Source organism: Ovis canadensis, chromosome 6, assembly GCF_042477335.2.
Source record: "Ovis canadensis isolate MfBH-ARS-UI-01 breed Bighorn chromosome 6, ARS-UI_OviCan_v2, whole genome shotgun sequence".
NCBI classification, from domain to species: Eukaryota; Metazoa; Chordata; class Mammalia; order Artiodactyla; family Bovidae; genus Ovis; species Ovis canadensis.
Genome location: NC_091250.1, coordinates 38,493,118 through 38,509,622, shown reverse-complemented (window position 1 = coordinate 38,509,622; position 16,505 = coordinate 38,493,118). Strand labels below are relative to the sequence as shown.

At 39.4% G+C, this 16,505-nt stretch overlaps 1 protein-coding gene across 3 annotated transcripts in view; it reads right to left on the bottom strand.

Moving 5' to 3' along the window:
- The window catches only part of SLC39A8 (solute carrier family 39 member 8), an 83,169-nt gene that overhangs the window by 36,502 nt on the left and 30,162 nt on the right, over positions 1-16,505 (bottom strand). For all 3 annotated transcript variants that reach the window (XM_069593613.1, XM_069593612.1, XM_069593614.1), the window contains exons 3-6: positions 14,918-15,080; positions 8,300-8,469; positions 5,975-6,097; positions 5,345-5,512 (exon numbers count right to left, since the gene is read on the bottom strand). In XM_069593613.1, the coding sequence (XP_069449714.1) occupies positions 5,345-5,512; positions 5,975-6,097; positions 8,300-8,469; positions 14,918-15,080 (624 nt within the window). The remainder of the gene's footprint in view (positions 1-5,344; positions 5,513-5,974; positions 6,098-8,299; positions 8,470-14,917; positions 15,081-16,505) is intronic.

The window sequence follows — 16,505 nt, the reverse complement described above, 5'->3', positions numbered from 1 at the left end:
TACTTTTGAACTGTGGTGTTGGAGAAGACTCTTGAGAGTCCCTTGGACTGCAACGAGATCCAACCAGTCCATTCTGAAGGAGATCAACCCTGGGATTTCTTTGGAAGGAATGATGCTAAAGCTGAAGCTCCAGTACTTTGGCCACCTCATGCAAAGAGTTGACTCATTGGAAAAGACTCTGATGCTGGGAGGGATTGGGGGCAGGAGGAGAAGGGGACGACCGAGGATGAGATGGCCAGATGGCATCACAGACTCGATGGACGTGAGTCTGAGTGAACTCCGGGAGTTGGTGATGGATAGGGGGGGCTGGCATGCTGCAATTCATGGGGTCGCAAAGAGTCGGACACGACTGAGCGACTGAACTGAACTGAACTGAACTGAACTGATGGAAGGGCAGAAAGTGTGTCTGTTCTGTCCCACTGATCTATCTCAGTACTCAGAATAAGGCCAAGTATACATTAATAAATACTTGAATGAATGAACTATATTTAAAATCTGTTGGATTTTCATGGAGACCCAAGCACCTCAAAAATGTTGTATTTGTAGAGTATCATGTCCTATCCATCACTGACAAAGTCCCTAACATCACCACACTTTGCAGCTAAATTCTACATCATTACACTTCAATTTTCAACATAAAACTCACAATAGTCAACTTTTTTAAATGGCTGATATTAATTTTTCTTCTGTGGGAAGAATAAATGGCTTCTAGCATTTATATTTAATAGCATCTCCTATTTAACAGCATCTCTTCTTAAATGAAAGCACAGGAGGTTTCATTTAGAAAAGTGATGACAGACCACTGTAGGAATGGACTAGGTGCGCCCCCTAGTGGCTCGAAGAGCTAACATTCCCCAAAGTGCCTGACATGCTTGAGCAATCTGGTAAACACAGTCCTTCCAAAGCTGTAAAGTCAGGGGGAAAAGACCCCCCTGGCTGCAGAGATACAGCAGTGACTTCTCCCCACCTTTGTGCAGTAGTCAGAGAGAGGAACAGAGCAAGTGTCAGGGAATGAGATCGGAAATGGTACTTAGGGGCACTGAACAACGAGAAATGGCCTCCTGCTCTCCTCTTCTTCCCTCGTAACTGCCTCCTTATTATGTCTCTATAGTTTCCCCAGCACACAAACGCTCCTACACACCCACAGCTGCACACACACACACCACACACGCTACAGAGCTAACATTTACTGAGACTGAAGCAAGGGTACTAAGGAAGTTTCACACCATTTGTCTAAATATTTAAAAGTTATTATCAAGCTAACAAACTGTTAAATATCTTCTACCCTCCAACTGTGATAGTCTCCATGGCAACAAAATGTTTTAAAAATACATGTAAAGCTATAGTTTTCATATAAGTGAAGATAGAAAAAATAGCAAAGGCAACCAAACTTATACATGATAGTATTTCTGAGTATTCTGTGATGAATCAAAATTGTCCAGATGAGTATTGATAAAGATATCCCTAAGTCATGCATTTTAAGTATTCTTTAACATTTTGTTTGCTCTTCCTATATTCCATAAAAAACATGAATCATGTCGTTATAATCCAGATTGTTACATAACCTGTGTTCTTTGGATAATAATGTCAAACTAAACTACTTTTCTTAACTCGTGCTTATTATCTTCAATTTGGAAAAACTTCACTCCATCAAAATAGTAAAAACAGGAATCATCAACAAAATTCTTGGGACAATACTTGGACATCGAAATGAACGATGAATTTTACACGCCATGTTCAATCATTGAGGTGGGGTCACCTACGTTAAATATATTCTTATCATATAAAAGATTAGAAAATAGCCTAACTTTATTATCAAAATAAGTATGACTCATATATCTTTATCTGTTGTCTCTTAAAGCAATATCTGGACCCTGATAGTATTTTTAAATTTTGCTTCTTTCCATTTTTTTTAATGCAATGTGAAGGGAAAACTGAGAATAACAGTATGCAGCTCAAATTGTTTGAATCTCTCTTCACTAGAGTTTATACCTACAACCAAAATGGCCAGAAAATAGTCCCCAGAGGAAATGAGCTTCAGGACTTTTTATGGGCTCACGTTGAGGCCTGGTTCATGGCAGTCATCTGGCGTGTTCCTTCTCTGCTTGATGTGCACTTTCCGTTTCTAGAAGTAGATTTCCAGACACCCAAATTTATTCTGCTCTCTCACAAGACGTAGCTTACCCAGGCTGACAAGTCCACAGTTGTTTCTGTTCAGAGTATTCAAAGAACTGTGCCACTGGTCTCCAGAATTGATGTTGGGAAACTCGGCGCCATTCAGCTTCCAGCTCCCTTGTATGGGACCAATTTGGTTCTTATCAAAGCTTTTGGAACATTCTTTTCCCAGATATTTGCATGGCTATTTCTTCTTTCTCATCCAGTTCTCTGCTGACCTCTTAAGGGACTGTTCCTGATCAAAGAAGCCTCCACATGCCACTCCCACATCACCCACGATTTTCATCAAATCTATGCAAATTTGATGAAAACTATTTTATTTTCATCAAAATAGTTAGTGCCACCTGATACTCTCTTTTATTTATTTATGGCAGTGCTGGATGTTTGTCGCTGGGTGTGGGCTTCCTCTAGTTGCAGCAAGCAGCGGCTACTCTCAGTTGCTGTGGTCGGGTTGTTCACTGAGGTGGCCTCTCTTGTTGCAGAGCGTTGGCTCTGGAGTGCGTGAGCTTCAGTAATCGAGGCTCATGAGCTTTTAGACCATGGGCTCAGTAGTTGTGGCTCAGGGGCTTAGTTGCTCCCCAGCACGTGGGATCTTCGCTACCAGGGATCAAACGCATATCTCCTGCATTGGCAGGCAGATTCTTAACCACCAGGGAAGTCCCCCTCATATTTTCTTGTTTATTCTTTTCTATATTGTCTATTTCTGCTGAATATAAGTTTCACAAGAATTTGTCTGCTTCTAAATCCCCAGTGCCTAGGATAGCGAGCAGGTACTTAATCAGTATTTACTGGATAGATGAATGAAAGCCTATATATTAGCATTGGCACCAGAAGTAGAGAAAGTGTGGACTTTTGATTGGTATTTCTAAGTTATGTAAAACAGGATCATGTCTAGGACCACACCTGTCACAATGCTTGTACTGACCGCAAACGTGTCTTCTGACCATTGTGAATTATAAATTAGGAGCCCTAGGACTTTAAAACTAAAGTAAAACTTTGAGCAGTTCAATTTTATCTGCCCTCAGAAAACAGTGACCTTGGGCCAAATTACCTTCTTCCCCCTACAAAAATTAATATTTATTAAGAGTTAATGTTATCATCTTGATTCTAGCAGAGCAGTGACAAGATGAAGGTAATCCAGCAAGGCATATAAGAGAGCAAGCCTCAGCATCATATGGCCTCAGTTCTGATAGAAGCTTCATCATTAGGAGCTATGTGCCCTTGGGTTTATTAAATAAACTGGTAAGCCACAGTCTCCTAATTATAACAGTGCTTGTCTCCTGGGCTGTTATGAGGATCAAATAAGATCATTTATCTAAAGTTCTAGGCATAGTCCTTGAACATTTAATAAATGTTAGCTTAAATTATTATAAGAAATTATCTATTTGAACATTTACATATCTTTGCAAAGTCTTGCCTGAAAGCATCATTCATTAAGTTGCATGAAATAATTTCCTCTCTTAGCTTAGTGTTCACACAAAACTGCCTCTTGAAACACACTTGAGATTTTCCTTAATCAGGTGGGAAGAAGTATAAGACCAATCATGCTTTCTTTCCAGAAGGAAATTCAGGTCATCTGCACTAATAAAACCTCTTCCAAATATCTTTTTTCCTGCTTATTTTCTCAGCTGACTTCCTTTTGATTTTGTTTTTAATTGTCTTTTTTAATATTGTGTTTAACTCTGTAGCTTGTGAATCTGCCATTTATGAACTGAGAGACCCTGGAGAGGTTATTTAGCATCTAATGCTCTACTTTCTTAATTTGTCAAATGAAATAGACACCGACGACACCAGCATCCCAGTCTCCTTTTATAATAACCTCTCGTCTGCTGCATTCATACTTCCTTGGGGTCATACAAAGGGCCCAATCCTCTAAGCACTGAGATGAGTCTAAAAGCGAACATTAATTCAAGATGGACCAAGGAGATACCTGCCAGAAATTTCGTATTTAGGACTGAAAGAGGCAGGTCAATTCCATCCAGTAGTTGAAATTATAAAACATAAATCTCAGGAGTTGCTAGTGGCTATGTTTCCCATTTATGAAGGAGCTGGTCCGCCATGAAAAAGAAGAATGACTCTAAGGAGAGAGGAGAAGGAGAGGGAGTCCTAATGATCTAATGGTTCCAGGGATGTAGCTTGGCTGTCCCACTATCTCCCCAATAAATTCTCCTTTTTGCACACATCATTTGGGTATGAGGTCCAAATAGTTCTAACACAGAGAAAATAAACTCTCCTTTTAGTTCTAATAGTTACAACATGCAGTCCTAATACATAGAAAATAATTCTACTTTTAATAGTTATTAAGGAAAATGCATGAGATAAAGTAAGTGCCTGGTCTATTGTGTATGTGTATGTCCTCGGTAGAGCATGACTCTTTGAGACCCTATGGACCATAGCCTACCAAGATCCTCTGTCCATGCAATTTTCCAGGCAAGAATACTGGAAAGGGTTGCCACTGCCTACTCCAGGGGATCTTCCCAACCCAGGGATTGAACCTACATCTCTTGTGTCTCCTGCACTGGCAGGAGAAATCTTTACTACTAGCTCCACCTGGCCTATTACCTGGCATATAATTCTTGCTCAAGAAATGAAACTTATTAACATTATTTAGAAAATTGAAATACAAATTCTAAGTCAATTAATAAACACAAAAAAAATTTTTTTTAATTTTTTGGCCATACCATGTGGCATGTGAGACCCGAGATCTCTGATCAGGGATTGAACCCATGGCCCCTGCATTGGAAGGGCAAAGTCTTAGCCACTGGGCCACAAAGGAAGTCCCTAAACACAATTTTCTTAGCTTGCAAGTCTTCTTTCAATTTCAAAATTACTCCAAAGGATTCTTTGGTTTGGGATCTTGAAAGAATTGCAAAATAAGAGAAATGCTCTGAATTAATTTTGCTACACATTATTGTGTACATCTAAGTAGTTCTTACACAGTTAAACAGTCTTAGAGAATAGGAAAGCCTCTGACCCAGAAACTCACAAGTTCATGCTTAATTCATGTGTTTGTAGTAAATACATGGAGGGAAAGTAGGAAAAGTAACAGACTTGCACTCTACGTTTCCCACACATACAGGAAAAAGCCTGACACATTTAAATGGGCAAAATACTAATGCACTGCAGGCTTCTCAGAGTGTAAGTGATGCCGTAGAGAGAATGGCAATACCTGCAGAGATACCACACTGACATTATCGAAATGGATGTGTCCATTGGGCTCTGTGACAGCTGGATTTGCATAACATGTCACACCATTGATGGCAGGTAATGTTTTAGGTTGATGAGTTTTTTCTTGAGGAGGGCCAAAGTCATTATTTCCAAAGTGGGTGTGATCATTCTACACGGAAAAACAAGAGAGGAAAATGTTATAAGAAGAAACAAAGATCGTTCATGCAGGCAAGGGAATTTAACGTAGTATAATCTTTTCAGATTAAAAAAAATTTCTGTCCCTTTAAATGTATCCTCATTTATTAGATTCTATTGTGGGTTGTTGTTTTTTTTTTTTTTCATGTTTTAGAGTACATATACCTTCTCATGTTCATGAATATGAGAGGAAACAAATTATGTGCAGCTGTCATTGGACATTAAATGGTTAGTATTTACTCCAAATTCTACAACAAGAATCAAGTGTTCCTCTTATACTTATCCATATATTGATTCTTTTCTTTCTACTCATATTCACAAGTCTAATAACTGAACTGTTCACATAATTGTAAGAATAAAATTCCTGCCTTTACATGCCTATATAAAGTAACTTTAGAGGGTAAAACATCAAACATTTAAAATAAAGTCAATTTACCTGACCATACGTCTTCAATAACATCTTTAGTGTTCTTTCAAAAAAGAAAAGTATGTAAAATCCGCCAAACACAGCAACTGCCTTCTCAATATAGTTGTTAACTTTAGGATTGAATCCAAATGCCTAAGGGAGAAAAAAAGGCTTACGGTTAAGATCAAATAATTTAATGTAATTCAGTGTATAATTTTCACCACAGTTCTAAGTCCATCCTTCACATCCAAGTAATACTGGAAAATTTACCTGCCAAAAATCTGAAATTTGGATAATCAAGCTATAAAAGATGGCATTGAAGTCTTATAACCAGAGGAATCTCTATAAAGCCCCCAGAGTACCTTATAGTTTCCTAGCTATAAAATCTTCAGCAATATTTGCCCCCCAAAAGTAAACTTTTCATAGTGAAAAAGCAGTACTGATTCCTACGTTTATAAGATAACATTAGATATAAGTCATAACGACAAATGAGACATTGATTATCCACTTTTCCTAAAAGTAATATATTTTTCCCTCATATGCAGAGTCAAATTTTTAAAGCAAATATGGCAGCTCATTTGGATTATTGTTTTCACAAGAGATCTTCTTGAATGTAGAGGATCCTAGTAAGTCCTACAGAGATAAATTAACAACAGAGCTCCAGAATAAAGAAGAAAAAATTTAAAATACCAGGCACACAGACATACACACACACAGACACACACAGACACACACAATGATAATGAAATAATGCATCATTTAAAGAACATAGGGCAAGAGCTAGAGTTTGAAATTATAGAGCCAAGAAGTTCTAAGCAGATAAGAATTACAAGCTCCGAAGACACCTGGGTTCTTCTACATTTGTCTCTGCAGGGGAGACCTCATGTCACATTTTCATTTCAGTAGCTTCTCTGGACCTATTTATACAGTGCAAAAATGACATAAAATACCTGCTCCATATACCTAACACAGAGGGTATGAAACTAAAATAACAAAGGGGAAGTAATTTTGCCACAAAAGGAATAATTATGTAAATTGGGGTTATTATTAAACAGATAGATTCTTTAGTGTTTACATAATTCTCTGAGCACATCCATCCATAATTCCCTAATTATCACAGAAAGGCAAAAAAAATATCTTTAAGTGCTACTGAAGAAGTGTCTTATTTTTCTAGTAGACATTTTTATGTATTATTGCATTTTCAATAAAAGAGAAAACTTCAAAATCATAAAGGTACAATCCTCAGTTCACAAACAATATCAGTTTAATTTAATTTGACCCACAAATCAGATGAGTTAATATATATGCTATATTAAATATGGCCCATGAATAATATTACATGTAAAGTTTTTATTCAGAAAGTCTGAACTTTAATCCTTGCTTTGTTACTGATTGTAAGTGATTTAGTCTCCCTGGACTTTTTTAATTTTTGCAATTTTGGATTTTAATTTTTGCAATTGAGGGTTTGAAGTACCTGTTCTCCTAGGTCCCTTCTAGATATAATAATAATACTATGACTTTAAGAAGTTACATCCCCACTTTCATAGAGTTGTAATTTTCTAAAAGTTATGAGCTGAAGGTGGTGCCATTTTCTCTCTGTTTGGAGCTCCACCTTTGTGTGTACATGGGCTGGAGTAATATCATCCACGTGGGTATGGATTCTCTAGTTCTCCTCTGTGGCTCCTTCCTATTCATGTCTTTCTCTCCTTCCCATCTCCCTTCCTCGACTCATTCTCCTCCCTCTGCCTCTCTTCCCTATATGACCACATTATAGATTTGAAGTAAAATGCATATATCATGTGCTGGTCAACTCTGGGCAACGGCATCTGTAACATATTTTCATTAAAGGAAAAAATAAGCTGCTATTTATTTATCGGCCCTCAATTGATTTTTTTCCACAGTCAAAAAAAAAAAAAGAAATGAAAAGGTTTGTCAACCTTTTTCTAATATGTCCTCTGATCTACAGCGGTCGTAAACATATGAAGGAATTTTGTTGTATATGTTTAGTAAATCAGATACTGTGTGCTCTCCAGAAACAAATAAATAATAAGCACAGAAAATCAAATTTGCTGAATGTGCGACAGAATGGAGTTGTTAAGGCCCTCCAAGGTGTCCCAGGCCTGTCTGAGCACGTCCTGGTGGCTAGCCACTCAGATCAATTTTCTCCCTGACACTGACTTCCCCAGAGTTTGGGACAAGCTTTTCCATTTGCTGTGATTCAGCTTTTTCTTATCCAAAACACTATAAACCAGACCATAAACTGCTGCAAGAATTATGGAGGCTTAAAATGTACAAAGTGCTAAAACATTTAAAAGCAACAATTATTCACAGAAACAAACAGCCCAACCTCCTTACCTCTGGTATAAGTTGGAAAATTGCATTTGAAAATAGAGTCCCGATGGCCAGCCCCACAAAATAGGTCAGAATCTTAGGGAAATAAGATTTCTTTATCAATGGAGTCAAAACCAATCCGAGGAGAGAAGCCAGATTAATAATTGTCACTGACAGGAATCCGTACCCCCAAACTGTGGGCGAGAGGGAAAGAGTGGAAAATAATCAGCGCAAAGGAGCAAACGACATCTTACTGTACATTAAGCCTGAAATGTGTTTCTTCTTTAAAGGCTTTTCAAGGAGAAGATATGGGGGAATGAGTGCAAGATAGGGGTGGAGATGGGTGGGAGTGGTTAGCTTCAAGATGACCATAGTTGCTGACACTGAGCTGATCATAATCACTCATCTGCAGGTGCCTGTGGACAGCACCTCCTCGGGGGGGTGGCACCTCAGCCCCCTGCCCAGGCCTCCAGGGAGCCCCAGGGTAGTGAGCACTCAGGAAGGGAGCATATGGCAGCGGGGGAGAGTGGATACCTTGCACAACTCACCCCACTGGGCTCAGACAAAGGTGAAAATATGCTATACACACAGATGGGGGTGCATTCTTCATATCTCCATCCCCAGGGCAAGACACCCTAGTGATGTTTAATAAATATTACTTAGAATGAAATGATTGGATGGCATCCTAAGGTCTTTAGCCAATGGTATGCATGACCTTTGGGCCTCAATATCTCCTCGGTTATCTTAGAGGAGATGGAAGACAAAATGGGAATGTGAGGAACAGCCTGTGTGAACCGTGCAGGTGCCAGGGTAGGACAAGCTGAGACAGAAGTTGGCCCCTGGAAGTGTCTGACACTGGCTTTGCCCATGGCCTCACTCCCGGCGTGCAAAGGACAGTGTGAACGATTAGAACGCTGCCTCTGAATTGTCACTTCTTTAAAATGTCCAGAAAACATTTTTAAATGTTGGGGTGTTTTTTTTGTTGACACTATCGTTGGGGTACATGTTGGCGAGTGCTTGTCATGCGCCATGTACCGTGCTAACTGACTAGCCTATATTAAATCATTTTATCTTCACAAATCCCTGTGAGGTTAGTCCTATTACCTCCTTCATGCAGTTGGAAAAACCAAGGCACATGGAGTTTATTTGAATTTATTTAAATTGCCTGAGTCATGTGAATAGAATGAGATTTCAAACCCAGTCCAGTCCCAGGACCCACATTCCTTAGCAATATGCTTTATTACTCCTTGGAGGTGATCTAATTTTTAAAAAGCTCAAGAGACTCAACAAAACAGTGAATGTTTTATATTGTGCTTCCTGCATATAGGATTGCTCACCATTATTCTAATGACTCTAACTACAAATAAACAGTCCTAGCAAACAGAGCCTAGAATGTAGACCAAAAGGTAGTTTCTGCCAACAAGGGGCTTGAACCATTGGCTTGGAGAGGCTAGCAGGAACACATATACACAAAGCAAAACAAGGTAGCTTGTGCTGAGCACCATATGAAAAGGACAGATAATAAATGCTACAATGTTACCACAAAGATCATCACAGCACCCACCATGCCTTTATCTTCTACAGGTACTTTCCTATCAGTCCCAGACTCCTGACCATCCCTGCAGAGTTATCTCACCAGACTCCAAAGATCCACCTTGTTCCCATTTGTTACCTTATCGCCTAATGCAATACTACCCACGCCCCTCAGCACTTCCACTTAGAGAAAGTTCTCAACCCCACCTCTTCCTCCAGAGTATAATCTGTGTGGGTAGCCCTTAGCACAAACATCCTTCTATCCCATCACTCGCCTACATGTGTTCATTCTTTCGATAAATATTTATAATCTAATCAGGTAGACAAGATATATACACATTGAAACTAAACTCAAAAAATCAAAATGCAAAGAATTTTTGGAGTATCAAATAGAGGCAAAGCCACTACACGTATTAAACTCATCAGCTTCCCCCTGAGATGTCCTATTCCACTACCCTTGTCCACTGTTTCTATAAACAGCAGAAGCATCAGGATAGATTTCAATTTCTCACTCTGTACAGTCAATTCCAAACACAATCAGCAGCCAAACTCAATCAGTTCTGCTTGAGATATTTCACTCATTTCTCCATCGCATTGCCTGTGCCTTGAGTTCCGGCTCTTGTCATCTCCCAGTCTTCATGGGCTGCCTTATGAGAGCCTTCCGTCTTGTCTTCCTCTCCCTACTTGACACAGCCACGAAACTCATGATCTGAAAACAGATTCCAATCACCTTGTGTTCCTATTTGCAACTGTCCTTCATATAAACTGCCACACAACCTCGACAGTCTTGTTTATTTCCCCTTTATCAACGTGGCTTTCATGCAGACACAATGTTTTCCATATACAGAATATCTTTGCACTGTGGTTCTTTACCTAGAAACACCTTTCTGTCTTCATTGCCTGACAAACTCACACACGGCTCTCCAAACCAATGACAAGACCTCCTCTCCTCCATGAAGCCTTTTTGGCTCCTCCAGGCAGCAATCTCTTGCTCATCAAGTTTCCCAGAGCTCTCTGAAGACATCTGGGTCATTTGCCATTTCTTGCGTGCCACTATCATTTTATCACTTATATATTTGTCTGCTTCCCAGGTGGCGCTAGTGGTAAAGAACTCACCTGCCAATGCAGGAGACCTAAGAGACACAGGATCAATCCCTGGGTCAGGAAGATCCCCTGGAGGAGGACATGGCAACCCACTCCAGTATCCTTGCCTGGAGAATCCCATGGACAGAGGAGCGTGGAGGACTACAGTCCATGGGGTCACAAAGAGTCAGACACGACTGAAGCAACTTAGTACACATGTATGCATATTTGTCTACCAATTATAAGATTTTCAAGGACAGGGGCTATGTTTTATTCATCCTCAGAGCCTAGAATGTTGCCCAGCAAATAGCACACATACCTTGATGAATTAATGAATGCCATATTTTCAAGGCACAGCCTAGAACTCTGTCAAAAAATACCAGTTCATTTGCTGGTCCAATGTTTCTAACCTTCCTTACTATTACTGTGCACATTTATTGAACCACCTGGGGAATGGTGGGAGTGTGAACCATTCATTACACTCCAGGCACACAGCATAGCTTTCCCTTCATGTTGTTAGGGCATTACTCAAGCGGAAAAAAGATCTGTTCATCCACTCAACTTAAGCACCAAAGAATGAATTAATATAAAAATATTCCTTGAACCTCTCCATCTACACATGGGACTCCCTCTAATGATCTGTTTCAGAGAAAATCCTTTCTCTCTGCTTCTCAGTGAACTCTGAAGGATTATTAATACATTTTCAAGGAATATTAGTAACAACAGCTAACATTTACAAATGCCCACGATGTGTTAAGACTGTTCTAAGAATGTCACCTTTTCAAACTCATTTAATTCTTTTATTTCATAGAGTTTTTAAAAGGATAAAATTAAACCATTTAACCCAGTCCTTAACGTCTTAAATAAATGTAGTTGTTTTTTTTTTTTAATTTAGTAAGTAGACATGATATAAATTTTAGTTCACCTGGCTCACTGTTATACAGCAAAACAGGAGTCAGGAGCCCTGGGCTCTCATCCCGCCTTAGGTATTGTACCTGAAGGAAGCCATTTAACCCCACTGGAGCACACACTTATGTCACCAGTTGTATTACAGAGTTGGACAATGTGATTTTCAGGGATACTATTAAGGGTAAGATACTATTATTCTTATCTGTTATTTGAATTGAATGGCATTCTGTAACTGAAAAAAAAAAATGAGGCAACTTTGGACCATTAACTTACTGCTAAAATGTAATTAATCTCCTAGAGAATTTAATTCACCATCAGTTTATGGCACTCATCAATATGAGTTTATAAAGCACATGAAAGGCAATTGCAAAATCACAAAATATGAGGTCTCAGATTACATGAAACTCTTTTATCTGTTCACTGAAATATCAGAGTAAATGTACTCATAAAATCCTGGTATCATGACTCTTTCAGTTCAGTTCAGTTCAGTTCAGTTCAGTCACTCAGTCGTGTCCAACTCTCTGAGAACCCGTGGACTGCAGCACATCAGGCTTCCCTGTCCATCACCAACTCCTGGAGTTCACTCAAACTCATGTCCATAGAGTCAGTGATGCCATCCAGCCATCTCATCCTCTTCCATCCCCTTCTCCTCCCGCCTTCACTCTTTCCCAGCATCAGAGTCTTTACAAATGAGTCATGACTCTTTGGCTTGCTTTTATTTTGGTTTTTCATTCCTTTGAATGAGCTCAAAATTGTCTCTACATTAAGTAAACTGTTATATAAAGAATCCAGGGCATTTCATTATTTAAAAAATCATTTCTCTGTTAGAAAAGAATAGTCTTCCATGGAGGCCAAGGAATGGAGTCAACCTCTGAGCACGTGTATAAGAAGAACGAAGGCACATTCCTCCTACTTTCTGCCAGGCACTGTTCTAGGTGCTTGCATATGTTAACTCACTTACTATTTCTAACAATTCTAGAAGGAAAGTACTATTACTATCTCCATTTTACAGATGAAGCACAGAGACAGGCTGTGTAATTTTGAGCAAATGATTTTGAACTGTGTCTCAGTTTCCTAGGCTGTAGAATGGGAATAGCTGTTCCTCCATCATTTAGTTGTCCAAAGATGAATTGAGTTAACACATAAAAGAATTTGGAAAAGTAGCTGTTACAGTAAGCACTTCATAAAAGTTGGCTATGATCATTATTTTTGCCTTGTTATCCCTGTTACTCATATATACACAAAGGAATCCAAAAGTTGGTAAAAATAGGCACTTCCTTTGTTGCGGCTTCCCTTTTCTTCTCCATTTTTACTCTATGTTCCCTATCTCTTTGTGTCCTCTATCTATATCCACATTAGATGTGCTCACTCAGACCAGTGGCTCCAAAGACCACTAAGATGACATCTCCAGCCTCAACCTAGTCTCTGGATGTGTGAATCCACTGTCTACTGGACATCATGCCTTGTGGGTCTACATCCACAGCTCACACTAATCACATCAAAAATACACTCACCACTCGCTTCCTCCACAACAAAATGCTCCTCCCCAGGCTTGTCCACCCCAGGATACAGGTGCAACCATTTATTCAGTTTCTCTGGCTCAAATTTCATTCATCTATCCCTCTCACACATCCAGTGCAGAGGGCAAACCACATTAGTACCATCTCCAAAGTCCACCCTGAGTGCCCACATGCTTTGACGATCAGTCATCTGACTCTTTCTGACCTCATGGACTGGGATGTTTTCCTGGTGAGAATACTGGAGTGGGCTGCCATTTCCTCCTCCAGGGGAGCTTGACGACCTAGGGATGGAACCCACGTCTCCTGCATCCCTGCATTGCTGCTGAGCCATCGAGGCATTGGGGAAGCCTCACTGAAATCCATCCTGAATCTGACCATATCTCCTCACTTCTCCTCTCCCACCTTAGACCAAGCCCTCATCAGGCTAAGCCCCCCACCCCTGACCCATTTCCTTGCTTCTACTCTTGCCCCATAACAACTTATTCTTCAAAGTGCAAGTAGAATAATCTTTTACAAATCCAAATAAAATCATATCACCCTCTTGTTTAGAACCCTACAGTGTCTTCAGACTACATTCAGAACAAAATTCCGTTTACCACACCCTACAAGCCCTCCCTATCTGGCCCCTGGCTACCATCTCCTTCTACTCTGCCTCCTGCTCACTGTGCCCAGACATGCATGCTTTCTCACTGATGTATAAGCACATGCCAAGATCATCCCCAAGCTTATGCTGGTATTTCCTGGACCAAGAATTCTGCCCCCCAGAGAAGATCTAGCCATGGCCCTCTCCCTCCCCTCAGTAATCCTTAATAAACAGAAAATAAAGGAACAAAACAAAAGAGAATTAAAATACTCACGTGGGCCAGGTAACAATCGGAGAATACCATGAAACCGCAGAGTTGGCAAACAGCCCCAACAGTTGGTTTATCTCACTCATGAAAGAATTCTTCCACACATTTAATTAAGTATGTGAACTATATAGTAAGACTATACTCACTTATATTTTAAATTTTCTTTACAATTGTTTTTTAAGGCAATAATCTATGGCAACACTACTATAGGCACTTAAAATAGTCAGTGGCATATTCTTTCATTTTTGAAAATCAAAGCAGCAATAACTCAGTACCTTAAGATTTAATTTGGAATCATACTAGCTCCCTTTTCCCTTTACTGACAGTGATAGATAAACTGACAAGTTTTAAAATAATACGATAAGCACAAGGTAATAGAAAAGGATCAGTTACGACCCAAATAGTGAATGCAAATAGTGTAATGTGCCATCCAATGTACACAGCATAAAACGTACATTGTTTAAAACTAGACCAAATTTTATAAAATTTTCAACTGGTACCAAGTAAAACGTTGACTCCATAAATAGAACAGCATAACTTTTGAGGCATAAATGAGTTCTAGCTATGCTTACTCTGAAAGATTTCCAGAATATAAATTGGTTTTTGTTTGTTTGTTTGTTTGTTTGTTTTAACCAAGGGATTCTGTGCAGATTGATTCAGAGCAATAAAGCAGATGTATCTTGATTTCATTTCAGACTAGCCCACAGATTTTCCCAACAAATGAGAAAAAAAAACTTCCAACATACCCTCTGAAAGACTTGGTTTTGTTTTGTGTTTGAGCCTTTCCTTGCAAGGGTGAAAGTTCAGTTGCTGTAAGACTGCTGGACAGATGACAGAGAAGTTTGAGCTGGTGATCTGTGTAGCATTTGAAAACCCATGAAGGGAAAAGATCTCTTCAGCTGATAAACACTGAAACAGAAGAAACAAAGTACACATATACCAGTCAACACAGCCAAGTCTGCAAACAAAAACACCATAAAGAGACACAAAGTATCTTCTCCAGACACTCAACATTGCTTTCTATACACAGTTCAGTTCAGTTCAGTTCAGCCGCTCAGTCCTGTGGACTCTTTGCGACCCCATGAATCACAGCTCGCCAGGCCTCCCTGTCCATCACCAACTCCCGCAGTTCACTCAGACTCACGTCCATCGAGTCGGTGGTGCCATCCAGCCATCTCATCCTCTGTTGTCCCCTTCTCCTCCTGCCCCCAATCCCTCCCAGCATCAGAGTCTTTTCCAATGAGTCAACTCTTTGCATGAGGTGGCCAAAGTACTGGAGTTTCAACTTTAGCATCATTCCTTCCAAAGAAATCCCAGGGCTGATCTCCTTCAGAATGGACTGGTTGGATCTCCTTGCAGTCCAAGGGACTCTCAAGAGTCTTCTCCAACACCACAATTCAAAACAAGCCTACTGTAAAAATGTATAGACTTCTATAATTGTGAAGCAAATCACACCTCTTTAGTGCTAGAAACTAGAAAAATGGCCAAAAAAATTTTTCGTGATCAACAGTCTATCTATAGCAGCCAAAATATAAGACGTTTGGGGATTTCCAGGATTTAAAAAATATTAACAGCGAACCAATTCACACAAAGAGCTCTAAAACAACTTTATATCCTCAGTTTTCCATCTCTGTTTTTCTTTAGTTCAAATAGGTATTTCATGGAGGCTACTGAAGTGGCTCAGTACAGCATTTCTTACAGACAAACACACCTGGTTCCCTTATAATTTCATGATTAAGAAATTCATGCATCCTAGACTAAAATAATAAGAATCTTAATACGTAAAAGTTGTTTTAAAACATGTCTTTAGAACAAATCATTGTTGGCTAAAATATTATTCTCAGTGATGGTGGGTAGCTTTGCTATATCACAGAAAGTTTTGAAAATGGTGCGAGGCTGTTGATAAATTCATTTAACTATTAATAAGGAATAGAACCTGCATTAGAAAAAAATTCTCTTCAGAAATAACTTTTTAAAGTATCAGTTTACTCAGGTATATTTTAACTCTAAACTTTCTTCTATATACTTGCATTATTAAGATGAATATAAAAGAAATTAAATGTGTTACAACTGCTAATAAATGTTGTAAGAATTACAGAGCATTAAAAATACCCATTCACTCAAATAAAATAATTATATCTCTAATAAGTGCAAAGGACATTTCTTCACATCCTTCAGCCAGTATTTCAGCCCCACTAAGACTTCAGCTTCGTTCTCTGGACTGGATTGTGTCCTCCCCAGATATACACATTGAAGCCCTTCGTTGTCATTTAGTCGCTCAGTCGTGTCCGACTCTTTGCAACCCTATGGACTGCAACCCACCAGGCTCCTCTG